General features: G+C 40.0%; 1 protein-coding gene across 2 annotated transcripts in view; it reads left to right on the top strand.

Moving 5' to 3' along the window:
- Positions 1-21,055, top strand: part of LOC146718300 (transcription initiation factor TFIID subunit 4) — a 110,110-nt gene that overhangs the window by 22,885 nt on the left and 66,170 nt on the right. For both annotated transcript variants that reach the window (XM_085446220.1, XM_085446145.1), the window contains 5 exons: positions 206-295; positions 1,362-1,571; positions 6,363-6,438; positions 7,519-7,633; positions 14,218-14,387. In XM_085446220.1, coding sequence (XP_085302346.1) covers positions 206-295; positions 1,362-1,571; positions 6,363-6,438; positions 7,519-7,633; positions 14,218-14,387 — 661 coding nt within the window. The remainder of the gene's footprint in view (positions 1-205; positions 296-1,361; positions 1,572-6,362; positions 6,439-7,518; positions 7,634-14,217; positions 14,388-21,055) is intronic.

Genomic DNA, 21,055 nt, shown 5'->3' with positions numbered 1-21,055 from the left:
ACTCTTTCCGAAAGTCTCTTTTCTGTGTCATGAATTTTCATCTCATACAAAATGTGCACCTTAAGTTGTACCCTGAAGTTTCAGGATGGAATGGTTGATGATTCCTTCTGGTGATGGGCTTTCATCTAACTGTGCTTATACCCTCTGGTGTACTGCATGGCTTCTCTTTTGAAATTTAATATATTCTTTACTCTTAACCTGACAGGATGCCAAAATCGAACCGGAAGAGTTCACCAGCCGACTACAGACAGAGCTCAAGTCATCTCCGCAGCCTTACCTGGTACCCTTTCTCAAGGTGAGGTTCTTGCTAGTTAACTTCTTTTTTTTAACCTTCTTCCTAAGCTATATCATCCATAAAACTGATTCCTACACTGACTAATGCAATGGCTCATTGAGCTCATCTTCTTTATAAGTCTCTGAAAGTGCCTATCTAACATTGAACCCTACACCTCTGTCATCAAGTAGTCTTCTTAACCTTGGGCCTGTTTATTCAGTTTATAGCACCTGTAGATACTTGAAATTCTCATCCATCCATCCATCCATCCATCCATCCATCCATCCATTTTCTTGTGCTTAACCAATTCTGGGTCCTGGGGTCTACTTGAAATTGACCCCTAAAATTGTTTTCTGAACTGCCCCTTATCTTTCACCTCTACTTATTCCCTAACTTGGCTCCTTAAGCTGCCCCTCATAGATTTTTCTGAAATGATCCCCCTAAAGTAGTTCTTTGCATGGGACCACAGTCAATGTTAGCCTGGTCTGACAGTTGAATGAGACACACACACACACACACCCTCCCTCTGGCCTGACTTCTGACTGCGGTGACGGTGGCCCCTGCAGCCATTCCAGTAGCCAGCAGGTTTTTTTCAGCCAGCCATGATGAGCATCACATCAAGGCACTCACCCGCCCAACAGGGCCACAAACACATGGTGTCAGGCAATGTTAGGTCATTTACGTCAAAAATCTGCCCTAAAATATTCTCTAGCGAACGACATCAGCTCCTTAGGTCAACTGACAGTGAGTTATCATGCTAATAGTTATGGTAACACTGTATACAGTTTTAAGCATACTGTAGGTTTATTATCCTGAATGCAAATTAAACAATTTCAGCACACAAATAAGCATTTTTTAAATAACAAATAAAAGTCACATGAATCATTGTGCAAACATTCTACAAACATGTGGTCACATGCATCTGCAGATATTTTTTAGCTGTCTATAGCCATATTTTTTTGATAGCATTATGCTAAATTAGCCAGTGACCACAGCGGTAGTTGTTGCAGCTGTGTATGGTGCTTTGTAATGCATGTCTATTTCTCTATATGACTGTAAACTCTGGCTGCCCTCTATCCATCAACAGAAGAGCCTCCCAGCCCTGAGGCTGTCTTTGCTGAATAGTCAGCAGTCTCTGATCCAGCCCCCGCAGCAGGGACTAAAACCAGCACCCTGTGGCACCCCTCCTGCCATCGTCGCTGGGCCAGCTGTCCGTATACGCCACCCTAATAGTGTCAGCACCACTACGGGTGCCAGTGCATTGCCCGCTGGGACGCTCGGACATGCAGCTGCAATGGTATGTATAACGTGGCCCAGTTGGAAGAGTATCCAGTGCAGACACAGTCATCACAATGTTTAAATTGGGAGTTGCTTTTTAAAACTTTTTTGTCCAAACACAAGAGTTTGTTCCCCAACATCACAGTCCAAATGAAACTACATGTGATCTTTGAAGTAAAACATAGCAAATATAAAGATCGATCCTAAAATGTGTAAATGTTCATATGTGTTTCATTTGTTTTTTGTTTTTTTAGCCATGTCCAGGAAATGTGTATGTATGTATGTATGTATGTATGTATGTATGTATGTATGTATGTATGTATGTATGTAAGGTGTCTGATAGAGCAGAAGTTGTACAGTAAATGTGACGCATTTTCCCACAACAGCCCACCATGCATTTAAAAAATGGTAAAATGCAATGAATCCAACCTGCTGGGGGTAGTGTGCTTGTTGATGATGGGTTTTGTTATTTTGGAGCAAGTCACAGTGTGACACCCAACTCACAGATTCACTGAGGACTCATATATTTAAAAAAAAAAAAAAGGGAAAGGGTGACCCAGGCCTACCCATTTTCTGTCTTTAGAAAATATTTATTTTGTCTTATAGGTTGTTTGCGTAATGTGCAAGTGGCTCCACTGACCATAGCAGATGGCAAAGCACAAGTATCCAATTAGAGGTACTCAATTTACAAACTTTGCTGTTACACTGTTAAGTTGCTCAAAATGGGAGGTGAGAAGAAGTACTAATAACAATGTCTGGGTTGGAGAAAGAGCCAGAGAAAGCATATGGAGAAATAAAACAACTTTTTAACAGAAAGGTTTAATTTTAAAAGATGGGAAAGCTAAGCTATGTCTAAGAATAAAATAAAAAATAATAAGGCAACAACAGATTATTCATTGATACCACACTTCTTCACAAGCATGATATCAACTCCCAACACTTATGAAGCTCGATCACCAGGCTGACCAGCTGCTCTCACTGGCTTTTTATACGTGAATGCTGAATGCTGAGTGAAGTCAGCTGTGACACCTGAATTCACCTGAAAGCAGCACAATACACCCACACAACACCACATAGTAGGTCTTTTAAAGCTATGACATAAGGTTTGTCTCTTTATTTGTAGGATTTTGAAAAATTTGTCAGTGAATTTGGAGGATTTTGTTGTCAGACTAAAGTAGTTTTAAACATGAAGGTTCAGTTATTCCACAAAGAAGTCATTTGGAGGCATTACATTAAGCTAGGAATACATATGCCTAACACAGAGGACTGTATTATATGTCTTTGTGAGCTTTCTGAAGGACTATCTAAAGATCCTTCCCCCAGTTTAATGGAAACAGTTTAACACCACCATCTGTCCTACAAATCTGTGATATGATTCTTGGTATGCAGTACAGTCTCTGTGATGGTTAGTCACACCCATATGTTGCAGATTATAAAAGTGTCATGATTATTTGTGTACAGGAGTCAAAGAAGCAGGAGATTCAAAAAACGACAGGAAGTAAACCTACAAAAACATCGAAACGCCACGAAACCTGGGCTGAGCGCACACACTGAGGAAACACAGACACTACAACAAAAGGGCAATGTGAAATTGTTGCCTATTTATACAAACTGACACGCTCTAAGAGCTAATCAGGGGAATAGGGAACAGGTGGGGAACGAGGAACAGCTGAAGACAATTAAGACAGTTAGGAACAAGACCAAGAAGACAAAAGACTACCAAAATAAACCTGGAAGTCACTGACTGACAAAGAGACAAGACTCTAACACACTTGAACTTGACACAGGGGAGACAAGGGGGAAGGCTCGGAGAAACACAAGAGATTATAGAAAAGGTTGAGACCATCTCAACCTTGCCCCTCTAACTTTGTCTCCAAACGCTCAACCTGTGCTGTCCCTCTGATATACTCATTTCTAATCTTGTCCGTTCTGGTGACTCCTACTGAAAATCTTAACATCCTCTACTCTGCCACCTCCAGCTTGGCCTCCTGTCTGTTTGTCAGTGTCACAAAAAGAGGCCGAGCTTTGCACCTAAAGGTAGAAAAGAATTCAAAGTCCCAACAAAATTCATATTTCAGGGTCAAAGACGCAGTACCATGACAGAGGGGGACTGTACCAAGAAGCAACAGCCTTACTTTTTCTTTGGTTTTTTTTACCGTTTGTCTGATTTAGTTTCCAGATTTGATTTGATTGTTTCAGTTATATTTGAAATGTTTAATTTTTTTAAATTAATATTAGCCTTTATAATCATAATACTGTAGTCGGTAGTGCCAGGAGCAGATTTAATAAGTTCAGACAAGGTATTGCAGAACAAAAACCTGGCTCAGAGTCAATGCCTTCTTTTACTTAATGTATTGAATAATATGACAATATTAGCAAAGACTAATAACATGGACCTTTCCTCTATATTTCTAATTGGTTTGGTATTTTTGTTAGTTATTTTCTGTTAGTTTTCTATCCCCAGTTTCAGATCGTGGTATAGTTTTAGTTAACTATAATAACCGCGTTGTGGATACTGAACGTGTGTTTGTGTCTGTGTGTGCAGATGTGCTTGTACATTGAGAATCATGCAACCCCACAGAGCCCAGATGTCTACAGATGGGTCAAGTGAGGTCAGACTCAGATTGGTCTGGTCCAGGCAGAGTAGTGGGCAAGCTAGAGGGGTGTCTCTTTTGTATTTCTCTCTCTCTGTTTCTCTTTCCTTCTCCCTCCCTTTTTCTTCGCTCACTCCTTCCTGGTTTACTTGGGCTGTCACTTGCATACACACACTTTCTCTCCATGCCTTTCACTGTATCTGCCCCCGCATCACCCTCTCATTTCTCTCCCTCTTTCCCTCCCTCTACCCGTTAACCGTTGAAGGGTGAAGCGAGGTAACTAGGTCAGCCCCAGGTCAATTTTAAAGCAATGTGGCGGCCGCAGTCTATGTCCAGAACATGCCTCTGGTCTCTCGCTCTCCCCTTCTCTCTCTCTCTCTCTCTCTCCCTCCCTCCACACACACACACACACACACACACACACACACACACACACACACACACACACACAACCGCAACATAAGCTATCACACAAAACATTAGTAAATGATCGCCGCTGGCACGTCAACAGTCTGAAACCAGAACGCTAGTTGAATTAGCCTAAAAAAAATCTGTTCATACTACAGTGTTATGGGAAAGATTTCTTGTTGTAGTAAAGTAGAGTATATAGATGTGGGCTTACGTTATTTAAGGTTTCTTATTTAATTACAATTAATGCTCCAGGATATCCAATAAGCCACAATCATTTTTGGTTTTGAACCCACAACATTTGAAACAATGCTGTGTTTCAAATGTCAGGGGTTTAATTAGATAAAAAAAGAAGTATTCTATGTTTCTAAACACATGGAGGATAGACCACTTAATAAAGACATTATTTAGAAAATCAAAATTAGATATTTTTAATTTTATATATATATATATATATATATATATATATATATATATATATATTTTATATTTTTATATTTTTTTTTTGTATTGTGCCAAAAGCTATATGGGAACTAGACCATAAACTTCCTTGGGGCAAATTTTATATGAGGTGAATGGCCTTGATGAAAACTCGAGAGGTGTAAGTAGGCCGCACCACCACATACCATAACAGCTCATTCTTCATTGCAACAGTGTGCAGCGTCAGTACATGTGATGTTCTATGGATGTTTGAACTAAGAGGTTGAAATAATATATTCTAACTTTGCTGGTCAAGTTATTGGGCATCAACAGCAAGGAAAATGAATAATTAATGAATAATAAATAGACATAAATAGTATTTTTTCTGTATTATTGTTTGAAATCTGTTTCTCTCTTTACATAAAACTAACATGTTATTCTTTAATCTAAAAAACATCTAACATTTAAGATCGCTCTAGATGTTAAATGTAGGAAATATGAATCATATGAAAGATGAGCAGTTTAGGTTTAGTGTTATTCCTTCTGCCCCTGATTCTAAAACTTCTTACCTGAGGGTTTCCCCTCTCTCTTAACTGTGTCGCCAGCTGGCCAGAGGTGCTAGCTATCTTTGCTCATTCTGAATGTATTTTTCTCCCGTTCCCCCCCTTACTCGCAGACCCCTGCAGTGGATCTCTGGGGAAAATGGCCTCTGTCTTTTTTCAGTAGCTTGAACAGTAATATAGCATGTGTCAGGGAATGGAAAACAAGGCTAAAAAATATGCAGCAAGAAGCAAACTGGTAGGAATGGATGGCTGAGCCTGAGGCTCGGCCCGTAGCTGCTACCAAGGAAGGAAGTGACTCTAATAGCCCAGCATACTCTCCCACCCCCCGCACCTTCTTCTTCTACTACTTTTTCTTCTTCTCAACTACTTTTTCACCGTGGCCTTGACTTTTTATTGCCTTTGTCTTATCTGCAAATGCAAGAAAATGTAGGTCATATACAGTGGGAGAAATCCATCCTTCTTGTGCATTTAATTTGATCTCTAGTTTCTCTGTACTGTGTGGAGATAGCCACTGTAGAATTCACCACTCTTGTATGTATTATGCATTTATTCTGTATATACTGCTGGTATTTTCACTGTGTTACAATTGAAAAGAAATCAATATACAAAACTCAAGTGGGTCTAGGTCTACAGATTATGTTTTTTTCCTATCCAACTATGACAAAAAGTTTGATTTTTCACTTTCGGTTTTGGGGATCACACAAAAATTGAGCAATGCTTTAGTAGGTGTTCAGTTTCATCCTTTTTAATTTCCATTCTTTATCTCTTCCTTCTCTCCAATTGTTTCCTTCTGAGAAATGCTACAATAAAGTTTTGCTTCCTCAGGGTGTCAAGACAGGAGGCACTGTTGGTGGCCAGGTCCGGATGCCTGTGGTGATTACGCAGTCCATCAGAGCGCAAGGTAAGACATCTGCAGGCCTATTACAGACACATTTGATTGAATTCAATTACATGTACAATCCCCATTCTTATACCAGGCATTTGGAGGACTAAAGTATAGAAAGATGAAAGATTGAACAAACATTTCTTTATATTTTTGGAAACTTTGACTCACGGTTTTCCTCTGATTCTGTTATGCAATATTTACATCCTTCGATTAAGACACCATTGCAGGAAAAATATTCAAAGACGTTCAGCCTTAGTTTAAATGATGAACCAATAAAACAGGTTATATAGCCTAAGATGGCCATTAGTGAAACCGTAAATGTTCTCTCGGTAGGCTGAAGGATGTGTAAACAGGCAGGAACCATAGAGAGAACAGGTGTTTTTTTTGTGTTTTTTTTTTTTTCCTGTCTGGTTATAAAGCCTTCTCAAACATTTGCGCTACTGCTTACTCACACTGATTCACAAACACTCTTCCCACAGAAGCCCACAAATATCGCCCCAACACCAACCGGGTGTAACGCTCCCCTAAGAGAGCTCTGTGCTCTCAAGTGGTGTGTGAAATGAGTGTATGTGTTTGTACCTGTTTGTGCTTGTGCGTTTGTGTTAGTGTGTGTGTGCGTGCGTGTGTGTACGATCGGAGGTGCATACAAATTTGATCTGCCCCCTTCCCCAAGATTGCCTGCAGTGAAAGATCTGTAGGTTGTTTTATGCCCATAAATTGGAATGCGGGGATAGTTCTAAAAATACTTTCCTGTGCCTCTTGGCTAGGAACATGCCTGTTAAAATCAAGTTTAAATTCACTCTGGCAGTCCTTGTGCCTCTCTGGAAAACGTGTCTCGGAGCAGGATGCGGTTTAGGAGTGTAAGGAAAGGCGGTGAAGTGCAGTGATATTGACAGAGCGACGCTCTCCGCACCAACCTGGGGAGAGCGACAGCCCCTCACCCTCACCCCTGTGAGGATGACAGAGACAGCTGAAGGTAGTCGTTAGACAGAATAAATATTTGATGCAGATAGAAGGGGACACTTCAATGATAACATTAAACCTTTCCTTTTTGTTTAGTGTTTTCTTCTTTGTTCCCCCCCCTTTCTTTAACAGGCACAATGGGAAAGGGAGCCATAATCCAAGCAGGCAAAAGTCCCATGGGCCTGCCTGTTCAGATCACCGGGAATCAGAAAAACAAGCTCAATGACCCCGGAGGAGGCACATTCAGGTACAACTCCTCTCGCCAGGAGAGTGACTGTGGAGCATGTTATTTGTGGCTGCCAACACATGGGGGCAGCATTTCACTAAAAAGCTTCTGCATGACTACAGGCTACACTCTCAGCTAAGGCTGTGAGTGTTTATCTGAGTCGCCTGCCTGGCCACCTGGCTGCCTGCCTGCCCGACTGGTTGATCGGTGGTCCTTTCTTCCCATGCCCACCACATAGCAGCACACTGTCAGTTAACAGATCACCCTCACGTTCGCCTTCCTCGTGTCACTGTCACAACTCATCGACAGGATTCCAAATGAGCTACCGCTTAATTTAGAAATAAGATAATTGTGCCCATATGGTTGGAATTTCTGGATGCGGTTCTGAAAATACCTTTTGGTTAAGTCAAACATACAGTATTTAGCCTGCAGCTTTCCTCTCTCTCTCTCTCTCTCTGGTCTTGTCTCTGCTTCAGCTGTGCCTTTGTCTCGAAACATAAAAGGTTCATCGCCCACATGCTGGCCTTTGCGGTCCATGTTTTGTGTGAGTCTTTATGTGTTTTATGTTTGCATACATTCCTCTATTTGTCTGTGTTTGTTTGTGTCTCTGCTTGGGTGCACATGAACATATGTGTATATTCCAGAAATCTAAGAATTTGTGTGTGTATGTGTGTGTGCATATCCAGCGTGCTTGTACACATGTATTGACAGGTGCCGGAGGTTTAGGATTGCCCCTGTGTGACTGGGACAGGGCAAGAAGAGTCTGGGTCACATGGGCCAACGGGTTCATGGTAATGGCTCCCATCTCCTGAGGGGAAAGGCAGCGCCCTGGGCTCTGATTGATAAACCAATAAATCTTTAGCTGCGTTGGTAATTAAGCTGTCAGGCTCGCTTGTTACTGGCGACCTTTTTCCCCCCTGCGGTGATCACAGGGGCCTACTACACACAAATGCACTGGTTTCAACACAAGTCCAATAACACACAGTACCACTGTCACGGAAGAATCATGTCAATGATATTTTGTAGTTTATTTTCTCTTTATCCGGGTCAGGTGACATTTTGCCTGCTCTTCATTTTATGCGTTAGACACTTTATTGTCTATATTGTGCAGTCAACCATCATTGTTTTCATCCCTTTATTTGTCTCTTTCGTTTTCTTCCAACGACGCATACACGCTGACCTTTCTCACCATCACACTGTTACTTGAAGTCACATATGACTTTTCTGACTCCGATATAGATTTAACTGTTTGATGAGTTGACCTCCGTATTGTCGAATTATCTTCATTTCTCACTGTCGCTCCTAATTTTCCACTTTACTGAAAAATGCCTGTGCGTTAAATTCTTAACTTGTTAATGTTTCGGCTGGACCTCGGTTGGTTGCTGTTGACTGAAACCTCAGTTAGAAATCGCTGTTATTTTTTTATGCTGTTACGTTTCGTACCTGAGGATATAAACATGCTGGAACAGAGCTCATTGTTACAAGGTGATCCATCTGACGCCACACTGTCTTCACACCACGTCCAGTCAGACGCGATGACTTGTGTCTGTGAACAGTCGCTGTTTTTCATGTTTACCATGCTGAAAAATGCAGACAAGTTGTTAAAAAAAAAAGTTAATTTTGAGTTCCTACAGCCTTTTAAAGACGCTAATATTTAAACACCAACAGCAGGTCATTTGCATAAAATAGTCAAGTAGATCAGATTTAATTAAAAAATGTGTGCCACTGACATAATTTCAGTAATTACTTAGAAATCAAAAAAGGATTAAGACAAGTGGCCAGCACACAAAAAAGTCTAAGTGAACTAAAGTCAGGGGGAATTTGGACATAAAGCCATTTTGACTTAACTGCTTCCTTAGCAGAATTAGAGGGGTGTAGAAGGTATCTGTTGACTGTAATAAAGAAACAAAAAAACAAACAATGGTCAGTCAGCATCTCCGTGCTCTCCCCCACCCAGCCTGCACCATGTTCAGCTGCAGTCTGGGACTGATGTGTGTATGGCTGTCACTCTGAACCGCTGGTCCCAGCAGGCCAGCTGTAGCACAAACACACACATACACACTGCAGGGCTTGTGGGGTTTCCAATGTAGCTACAGCCTTCTGTGTAAGTGCTTGTGTCAGTGTGTGCGCATGTGTGTGTAGTTTACAGTACAGAGTGAAAGCAGCTGTCTCTGCGTCCCCCCCTCTACCCCTCCTCATCTCTCTGTAAACACTCGACATCCGCTGTAATCACTGGCGAGCCAGCCGAGGCCCTCAGCCCTCTGCCAACCTCCGAGCTCAGCCTCAGCCCCTCAAATCCAACCCTGTGCTTCATGGTGGACACACATCCCTGCGCATTAACGAATACTGGCATGGTTGCATAGGAAAAGACACACAGATACACATGCAAAATTAGGATCAAAAGTTTTCGTTCAGATCCAGTGGACGCAAAAGTCCACCAGCTCTTTTCCATCATGTACCAGCAAACTGACTTCATTATGCTTTGCGGTTATATCCTTTGTTGCTGTATAAATTGCTATGTGATGTGCCCGTTTTGCTAAGAAGAACTTTAAAAGTAAATTAGAACTTAAAAGTGATCTCTGAAAAATGTTGATGTTGCTACTTGTAAGCACGGCAACCACAAGATTCGATTATGTTGAGATTTGGGGGAAAAATTGACGAAGAATGAGCAGAGGTAGCTAGCACCTCTGGCCAGCTGGTGACAAAGATGTTCAAAAACTCCAAAGAAAGTGGCAGCACTCCACATAGATACAGGAACGTTTAAAATGCTACAAAATATACTTATGACTCTTAGCATTGATCAGATCGTCACCTACATCACACCATTTCCTTGCCAGGTATTTTAAGTGCTTGGGAATATTAACAGCCTGAGTGTTGTAATGAATTAATAACACTTACCCATTAAACATGAAACAATACTTGACCTGTTGTTGGTCTTTGGAAGGCTCTTAAGCCTATGCTATCATTCATTTTGGTCATTAACACATGTCCTGTCAGCTGCCCATTGAACTTAAGGCTGTTTTATGGAGAATACTTCTCCAGTGGCGCATGTCTCTCAGTGTGGGCACAACAACATGCATGGCCTGGGTGTTAGTCACAGGGATCAATCAGGGCCCCCTGCCTGGGCACAGAGACCTTTATCCACAGGGATAAAGGGGGTGGATCAGTGTGGTAGTCTTGGAGAAGGGGGAGGGGGGCGGAGGAGATCTGAATGCACCCCACACCTACACAACCTCTAAACAGCAAGTGCAATTCTCCAACCTCCTATGGCATGCCCTCGCTGAAACACAAGCTTGATGTGGAAACGACATGCATATGTATTTATGTGGCCTCTGGCTCCGAGTCCCTGAGCCAACCCAAACCAATAACTGAGAGCCTGCTCTTTAGCTTCCGTGGAAGCTAATTGCACATCTGCTTTATTAGTGCAGAGATATAGTCGGGAATATTTTGCATTTCATATCTCACTCTCTCCTTTTAATGTCAGACCTGTCTTTAGCATTCTCGTTTGATTTCAGCCTTGGTGATCTCAAATGGCCCTGAAAACAGATCATCAAAGAAAAAGGGATTACCAGAATTTTTGGATACTGGTTGATATTTTGTGTGCCGATACACAAAATGTTAACTCTGCAGATCCATTGTAAATAATTATTCAAACTACACATTCATTTCCTGTAAAGAAATCCTTGGGCTATAGTGCAGCTATAGCTGTACCATCTTGATTTAAAAATAGCACTTTTTTCCTGCAGTATAAATTGGAGATCTTGACCCTATGGTATTATTTTATTTTTTATTACTCAGATAATGAGACTCCATTAGTACAGTGAATACATCTTTTTCCTTTATTCTTCTTTTATTCCAAATAAGTTAACTTTCTTTGTCATTTTTAGTCAAATTATTTGAAATAATACTACTAATAATCAAATGCTCAACTGTTAATCCATGTAATATTGACCAAAAGAATCACTGAAAACCTTTTTATGTACTGAAATTGTATGTACTTGATTTAATTCAGTGGTTCTCAAACTTTATCTCACATGCACAACTTCAGAAGCCGAAACAACACCCTACACTTCTAATTTGTAATCAATCATTAACAATAAAAATGGATCCAAGTTGACCTTCAGTGAATACAGGTTAGAATGCTGTCGTTCCCTTTGTAAATCACATTAACTCAGCTTAGTTTCATTCGATATTTTCCCCCAGTGCTCCATGCCCCACCTGGAGTGGCTCAGTGCCCACCCCACAGTTTGCTGTAATATAACGGTTCATGTAAAAGTAGCCTAGCCAGTTTTGCAGAGATTTTCTAGTCTAAGACTATGTGATGTGTTCTGCCAACATGAGATTTCGGTCTCTCTCTCTGTCTTTCTATCTTTGTCATATGCAAGAAATATATTCATCTATTCTCAACCCTGAGAAGAAAAGCTTTTCATAACCTGAACCTTTTCCCACAATGTTTTTAGTTCACCTAAAAGAAGCCAGATTAAAAAAAATGAGTAAAATATTTTTGGAACCACGAGTTCAGTGCACTACACGACTGTAATGAAATTTGGCATGGTGGTGGGTAGTTAGCACTACTACTGCCTCACACCAAGAGTTTCTTGGGTTTGAATCCACAGGTCATCTGGGGCCTTTCTGTGTGGAGTTTGTGTGTTTTTCCCTGTGGCTTTGTGGGTTCTCCCTGGGTACTCTAGCTTCTTCTCACAGTCCAAAGACATACATATTTGGTTAACTGGCAGTTCTAGGTGTGAATAGCTGTCTGTCTCATTTTAGCTTCCCAACAGACTGGTGACCTGTTCAGGGTATACCCTGCCTCTCACTCCAGCTGGGGCAGCTGGCACAGGCACCAGCCCCCTTGTGACCCTTAATTAGACAAGCAGGAGACAATGGATACATGGCTATATAAAGCAAAACCTATAATTTTATGTCCTGACGTTCAGTTTACAGAAAAGACTTATGATTATTGTCATTATCATATTATCATCACATTATTGTCATCAGGTAGAGATTTTTGCATTGGTTTTTTTGATCTCTTTGGATGCATTGATACTGAGATTTTGCTTTGGCTTTGAGTGATCTTGTGTAGTCACTTTTCCATCATGGACATTGGCCTGATGTGTAGTTTTTAGTTTTTCTTTACTTAGCTGGTTGAGTATGGCCTAAGGTGTGTGTGTGATTTTAAGCCAGGTCAAGTTATCCATAAGGACGTGATAAAGAAAGGTGCACAGCCTGAGGTGCAACACAGATCATAATCCTATGCATCCACGCTTGCGTTGGTGTGTAGATTTTCTCTGTGAAGGCTTAATTAGAGAGCTGGAGGAGAGGAGGAAAAGACGAGAGAAGGTTGAGGTGTGTAGAGTTCAGGGAGCTACTCTAATCGTCTTTGTCAACCTCCTGCCGTGGTGTCAAGTTTCATATCGGCTCTCCGCGGCCGCAGTAAGGAGCAGGAGGGCCTCGGTGGGGTGGACTTGGCTGACGGTGTGTGCCCACACCCCGAGACGCCTGAAAGAACTCGGTGCCCCGTGCTGCACACATGTGTACGCAAAAGCACAGCAACACACACGTAAACTCTGTCGCAAACCACAACAGTGGCATGAACGTAAATGACTACGGAGGTTAGCCAGTGAGTGGCAAGAGGCCACTCTGTGTGTGTTCTGTGGTTCTTTGTTCTCTCCGTCAAAGCCACTCAGAAAATCCGCTCCTCGCTCTAGGCCAGTCCTGTAAGCACAACATGTCACTGCTCTGCTAATTCAGGCCAGGATCATAATCATTACTTGCCAAGTATAATAATTGTAAAGGAATTTTTCCCAGTGACAACTCACAAAGAAACTTGCAGCCTTTTACAGAATATGTAAACCTCTTTGAGAAAGAAACACAGTGACCATAGCACACATTCTGCATGTTTATACTCCTTTGTCTTTGCTAAACTGTAATACTGTGTAAACATAGTGAAGTCTGCATTATGACCATGAGAAATGACCAGTGCTCTGAGAAAATACATCACTGTGTGTTGCACATGATTGTGTAAATAGAGTTTGTTGACATTAGTCTATAGCCAGATTCATTGCAGCTCTTTGCCAATTCTCAGGAGCATCCTTACCGAGCAAAACACAGCTTCCAAACGCTCTTCATCTCCCTGACTCTCAAAGTGTTGACGCAAATAGACCCTGGAATGGGACTTCTGTGCCATTATGAGCAACGTATAGCCCCTTGTAACAAAACTAATGCATAATTTTGTCCAGGCAAATATCCCTGTGAAAAATCTCCTAGTTGACAATGTAATGTTAGGGCGTGAATACACAATTAAGGATAGTGCAAAATGAATTTTCCTGGTGATTTTGGAGCTAAAAAGAAGAGAAAATATTTTGAACACAGCTTCCAGTAGGAGTCAGTAGAACTGTGACAAGGGCCTCTCAAGTTTTCTGAGAGACCCTTGGAGAGCTGTAGAAATTTCACAGGCTTTACCTAAAGTAAAACTTGGACAGATGCATATTCGTCTTGTTGCACGACAAAAATGTGTTGTAAAAATGTACCACAATAAAATGCGTGTTTCCGTATTTTTTTTGTATTTTCGTATTTTTTTTACCATCTACCATCTCGTCCTTCAGGGACGATGATGATATCAATGATGTGGCTTCTATGGCTGGGGTGAACCTGAATGAGGAAAGTGCCAGAATACTCGCCACCAACTCTGACCTCGTGGGAACGCAGATCCGCTCATGTAAAGACGAGGCCTTTCTTCATCCGGGGCTGCTACACCGACGAATTCAAGAAACAGGTGAATCCTGACCACTCATTGCAGAAGTGACATATAAAGACGTGCCAAATGTATTTGCCCCCTTCCTGGTTTCTTGTTTTTGCATATTTCACACACCTGACTATTTCAAACAAATTTAAATATTAGACAAAGTTAATCTGAGTAAATACAAAATGCAGTTTTTAAATAATGATTTCATTTGTTGGGAGGGGGGAAGCTATGTCATAAATTAACTGTAATTAACCATGCTTTCTGGAAAGTTGAGTACAATTTCATTATTTACACTTAGGCCCGATTACTGCCAGGAGCCTGGACAATGCCTGGACTTTAGTGCAATTGCAATGGTTGGCATGAGCTTAAAACAGGTTGCTCATGCTCAAAAACCCTCCATTGTGGCTGATTTAAGACAACTCTGCAAAGACAAGTGGGCCAGAATTCCTCCACAATGATGTCAAAGACTCAGTGCCAGTTATTACTTCATTTCAGTTCTTGCTGCCAAGGATGGCACAACTAGTTATTAGGCTTAGGGGGCAATTACTTTTATCCAATACAGCCAGGTAAGTTTGATGAACCTTTTTTCCTTAATAAATGAATCTCATCATTTAAAAACCTTATTTCCTATTTGGTCGAGTTATCTTTGTCTGACATTAAAATTTGCTTGATGATCTGAAACACGTAAGTGTGACAAAAATGGGGGAAAATAAATAAGAAATCAGGAAGGGGGCAAATACTGTTTCACAGAACTGGAGCTTTTAGGTGTTCTTAATGGCAGATAAAAATAGTTACTGATGCAGTAGGAAAATTCCTCATGTCATGTCATGATAAAAAGATTCTCTGTTGCCTTTTGTGTAAGGACCATGTTGTTTTTGTATTTATTGTGTCATCACTACAGACAGTTTTGATTTTTTTCTCCTTCTGTGGTTCAGACTGAGCATTTCTTGTTTGGCCTTGGTTTAAATTTGATACACTTAAAAATTCTTTCACCTCCTTTAATGAATTCTTCAGTGGCTGTCTGAACTCACTGGACCCCAGGCACATGCATAAATACTTTATGGGTTTGTCTTTTGAAGGCTGGCTGTCAGATTGTCCTCTGGACTAAAGGAACAGAGTTTAGAGGGATGTAACTTGCCAGTGAAATTTTGAATCTTTCTCGGCTTATCAGAGTGTCAAGATCCACTAAAAGCGCACAATATTGCCTGAGCTAATCAATATAGGCGGAGAAGTCTTGCTTGTATGCAGTATCACATACGAGTGATGGTGTCTTCATTACCTCTTTTTGCTAGCGGCAATCCATTTCATTGCTTGATATATACCTAAGGCTGTAGCTGCACGGTAAAACCTGTGAAAACGTGTAATGAGCATTATTGCTCAAAATAACTGTGCCTGGCATCTTGCTCCTGTGCATCAGATCAAAAAACACACAGTATAATTCCACGTGACGGGGAGTCTAGCACCCTCATCTTGTTTTTATCTCAATTAAAGTATCTTTAGTGTAGCATGGAGGCCTGCGGGTCATGTTTCATTACGTGGACCCTTGGCATGGTTGTTATCCCGTCACCTTGGGGTAGAAGAGTTGTTTAAAAATATAAATCTTTCCTCGGGGGGGCACACAGCATGATACGGGGCAGGAGGCTAGGGCGCCCCCTGCTGGGGAAGTGGCACTTATGCAGCTTTGTTGTGTCAGTGATTGGCCCCTCCACACTCCCAGCTGACAGCAGTCCGAGGGAGGCTCCCCGAGCCTGCCAGCTCCACTCAATCAGAAAGGCTCGGCTGCTCTTCTTCCTGCAAAAGCAGCAACTTTGTTCCGATTTAACATTTAACATCCTGCAAAAAACTTAATTGTGACCTTTCCTGCCCTGGTTGCCCCCATGGAAACACTGGTTGTAGTAGCTTTCTTTCTTTTCTTTTCTTTTCTTTTCTTTTCTTTTCTTAGATGTCTTAATTTCCCCTTTCTAACCCCCTTTTGATGTATTTTCTGAATTGTGAATTCAAGAGGGGACTGGCTCTTTCTATCCCCTTCTTTATTTTCATCTTCATGTCTCTCCGTGTCTTGCTTCCTCTCCTCTCTCATTTATCCCCTGCAAACAAACACTTGGGCTGCCCTCGCCTCCCAAACCTGTCTCCCTTCTCTCATAACTCTCCAGGCTTGTCCTTGAGCTTGTGGTGGTGGTGGTGGTGGGGGCTGCAAAGCTAAAAAGCAGCACTCCACCCCCATCTCAGGAACCAGAACACAGGCACAGCTGGAGTTCTCTAGGAAAGCTCCTCAAAGTAATGATAGTCCACTGGTACCTTAAAGGTACACACACACACACACACACACACACACACACACACACACACACACACACACACACACACACAGGGAGCCCACATTTATTGAAAATGTTTTTTGTTTTTTCATTTTTTTAAAAAGCTAAATCTTAAGATGAAATACAAATAATGTTTTGCTGGCTTATTGCCTTTTATTTGTATTTGGAATATCTATAAGTAGTATTTCCTGCTAGCTGCTAATGATCTCTAATGCTGCAAACCCATTTTAATTTCTTTTCTTTTTATCAAGAAACTTGCATACCCTGAAGTGGCTAACACAGACATGGTTGGCATTAGAGTATATTTAACCATTGAACATATCCCTGCTTAAATTCGTTTCAAATTTGTACAAAATAGTACATTTTACTAATAATACAAAAACCTTCTTAAGCAACATTACCAAATCTCTCTTTTTTTTTAGTTTGATTTATTATACAGAATATAACAGGAATGAGGTACTTATGCCAATCCGCTAAGCTTTTTAGCACTAATAGTATTTGTTTGTGATCTCTGAGAAAGAATTATCACTATCGCTACATAGGGCTGTGCGATATGACCAAAATCTCATATCCCCGATATAAGACATCTATCGTCCAATGACGATATAAATCACAAAAATGTAACATTTTCTGTAAATTCTGTGAATCTCGGGCAGCTCGACTTGCGTGAAGTGTTTCCAGCTTGGCATCGTGTACCTGGAGTCGAGTGTTTTAACGATGTATGAAACTATAAATTTTTAGACATAAGTTTTAACGGCCGCTGTTTTCTTTGTAAGTATTTATTACACAGTGTGCTGCGGGGAAAAGCCTGTTCTAACGTTTGAGTCTAAGGTTTATTTTTTTAGCACCTGACGGCTCTTTTTTGCTTCTCATCCGTAAATACTCTGCATACTCTTTCACGTGATTCAGTTTATTTTGAAAAGTCTCAACAGGATCTTGAGCTTTATTGTGAAAGGTTTATGTGGAAAATAAACAAGCGGACACGCGATGTTTTTACCACAACGCATAAAAACAGGCGCTTGTGTCTGTAGTGTGGTTATATTAAATATAAGAGAAAGAGAGAACTTTAAGAAATTAATATAGCCACTACAGTGACCATGAAAACGATGAAAAAATATTACCGTAAACAGTTTATTTTGCTACACCACGAAACAAACAATAGCGATAGATGTTTTTATGTCATCATCTTATATCGAACAGCCCTACTGCTACAACTCCTGTGGTCGTAGAAAGATTACCAGCTCTTCTGGACTTTGGTTTTGCACAACACTGGTCACTATATTCTTCATTTCCGGTTAATACTTGTACAGCTGCTGTTATTGTGTATATATTTATTTATATTTAGATTTCTTCATACATTCTTATATAGTTCTATATTGTGTATTGTGTATTTTGTTGTACAGTTATTTTATTTTCAACTTTAATTTATATATTTATCTTTATCTTATTCTTCCCAGTTAAATTTACCCTTCATTCTAATTTGTGTTGTACAGTTATTTCATTTTTAACCTTAATTTATATTCTATTCCTTCCTAGTTAAATTTACCCTTTTTAATTTTTCATATTTATTTCCTATCTTATTCATAGCCTTTTCCTTTTTTTGTTTTCTTTAGGTCACGAGCAGTTGTCCAAGCATTTCACTACATATCGTACTGTGTATGACTGTGTACGTGACAAATAAAATTTGAATTTGAATTTGAATTTGAATTTTTTTATAGAAGCCTATTGGCAAACAGCCATCTGCTCTCTTTCGCTGAACTTTTCTGATTTCTGAGTGCCAAAATGCAATTATGTGTTATTAAATATAACATGAAGTTAGCTTTGTAAATGATAGACCTCAATAATTGCAATAAAACAAAGCATGCTGTATCATCTATTTCTTATGTTGTTAGCCAAATGAAGGTGCCGTGTCCTTTGTTTTGACATTGAGCACTGCCCTTGACTGGTGATGTAGCTACATCCATCTTTTATATCAGTGTATAGTTGAGCTGAACTAAGATATTGGTTGACCAGTGTTATTGGATGGATACTACATGCTAATACTGTCCAACTTGTCCAGTATAACAGGGTTTCTCTGTAATTTTCTTACTAGTTAGTGAAATACTTTGCTGAAAAGAATTAACGATTCTTTGTCCCATTTGTTTTTTCGGCTCTGCACCTGCTTCATAAGAGGAGGAGAGAAGACTATCTTAAACTCCTTGGCTTTTGTAGTACAGTGTTCAGACTTTGCTTTTGTGAGTAATTGTTTCTCGTTTGCTGTAAGAATTTGCTTTGGTCTTTTCTTGGCATAACATCAAGCATATGTAGAATGGGTGTGCCTGTAACAGGAAAGTGACTCTGCATGATGGCATCTCTGTCATTTGAAAATGGAGTGGTCCTTGTTGTGGTCTTACTTAAATACTGACTCATGACGTGCAGTAGAGAAGTTTTTGTCTGACTTTGTAGTGGTCAGTTATGGTCAATGGATGCTGAAATAAATATCAAAACCAGTTATGGAAACTTGTTGTGTATTTTGAGAAGGAATGACATAGTTGCAATTATTTTAGATATAAACTACAACAGATGGGACTTGTCCATTTTCACTGCCAGGTACTTTTCAGGGAGACTCTTTTTCCAATCAATACCAGCAAGTTTCACAGGAACTAAAAAATCCAAGTATCATTGCAGATTGAGTCTCATCATGAGATTTCACTATGTCTGTTGTTTTAAAAAGTATTTGGCAGCTGAATAAACAACTTTCAATTAGCCAAATTATTTGGGGTTTTTTATTTATCAGTTTTTTATTTATCAGAGTTGACATGTAATACATGCAGATTTAGCGATGAAGAACACAAATATGTAAAGGATTAACTTTGGTTTACTGACTAGTAAACTCTAAAAACTGACTTTTACTGTGTCATATAAATAAAAGTGGGGGGGGGGAAGCCAAGGACAGTTGGTCACCTGGTGGGGTCTGAAGTCAGTGTAGCATGTTATTTTATTTATTTTTTTAAACAAATATTCTTTCAATTAAACCAGCTCCAACAGGGAGTTTAGGTGTATACCATTTGTTTGCAGTTAGATTTCTTGCCATCTGGACTTTTGTTACGGAGCCACTCAGGGAACTCATAAGTTTTGAACACAATATTGATGTGTCATCATCTTGTGATGGTTTTTAAACTTTTAGCAGAATTGTAGACCTGTTATTTTTTTATGTGTGGTTTACCTTTTTGCTTATCTTGTGTATACCAATATGTTACTCATATGCACACATAGGAATTTTAGCAATGTGTCAATGCAGACAAGAAAGAAAAAGACTGCTTGCAAGGAAACATGGTTGGTGGTTAAAACAAATTTAATAAATAAATATTAAAAAATCAGTTTTGTCTTTTCCTAAACAAATTTTTGGTGGAACACATTGTGAATTCAGAGAAAGTTTTGAAGAAGAATTTCTAAGGTCTTAAAAACCACAGCACTCCGAGAAACCGGCTGCATTTATGCTAAGTTAGGCAATTACACAATCTTGGATATACTTGAGTTTTGAGTTTTTAAAACATCCTGTTTCACAGACAGCTTCTATTTTGACAATATCTGTTTATAAATTTAATTTTCTCCAGATAGAGGCATTGGAGGTAATGTCAGAGGTAATGTCACCTTGTAGAATCTATATATCAGTTTTCAATATAAATGTTTAGTTCTTTATTTCACTGAACAACACTGCCATCATTAGTGTCAGTAGTTTGGAAAAAAAAATCATACACAAGGTAGCTTAAATGAGTTGAATTAACCACGCAACTGGAAGTGTTACAGTCTTTGGTGCTTGTCTTTTTATTCTTAATGCTATTTTAGTCAGAATTAAACGAAATGTTATAGCAGATCATTAGTCGTTTTCTCGCTGTTTTACATGCTTTTTCTAGGTGAAGAATAATGATCTGTATCAAGTTGAAGAATATGTTTTTGTTCTCTCTCTGCGGCTAAGTCTCTTAAACTTTGTCTGAAATATTAATGTCCCTGATAGATTGCATTTTTTAGGGAGCAGGAGCCTATTAGCGTTTTTCTTTGACCTTGTGACTTTGCCACATGTATTGCCACTGTAATTATAAGGCTAACAGGGCTCCTTCCATCCGTTTCAAAGCTTTAGCTGCTGAGAAGTGTATGTATTGTTCAGCTGATTTAAATAATTGGTGTGGTTTACTTAAAAGGGTGCCAGAGAGAAAATTATGTTAATGGAATAATTTAAAAGGAAGTTGGAAACAGATAGTAACCCTACCAAAGTCTGTCCTCCTCTCTTTTGTTATGACTTCAGATGAGTTTTGCTCCAAGGAAACTAAATTATCCTTCTATGAAAAGAGATGGTCAATGTCGTTTACACACTTGAAGGAGCTTAGCTGGTAAAGCCAC

The sequence above is a fragment of the Copadichromis virginalis genome, linkage group LG1 (assembly GCF_057382275.1).
Source record: "Copadichromis virginalis isolate Kocher_CV1m ecotype Utaka linkage group LG1, C_Virginalis_male_GT1.1, whole genome shotgun sequence".
Taxonomy (NCBI): domain Eukaryota; kingdom Metazoa; phylum Chordata; class Actinopteri; order Cichliformes; family Cichlidae; genus Copadichromis; species Copadichromis virginalis.
The sequence above is the reverse complement of the archived record's forward strand: the minus strand, read 5'-3'. Positions and strand labels throughout refer to the sequence as shown.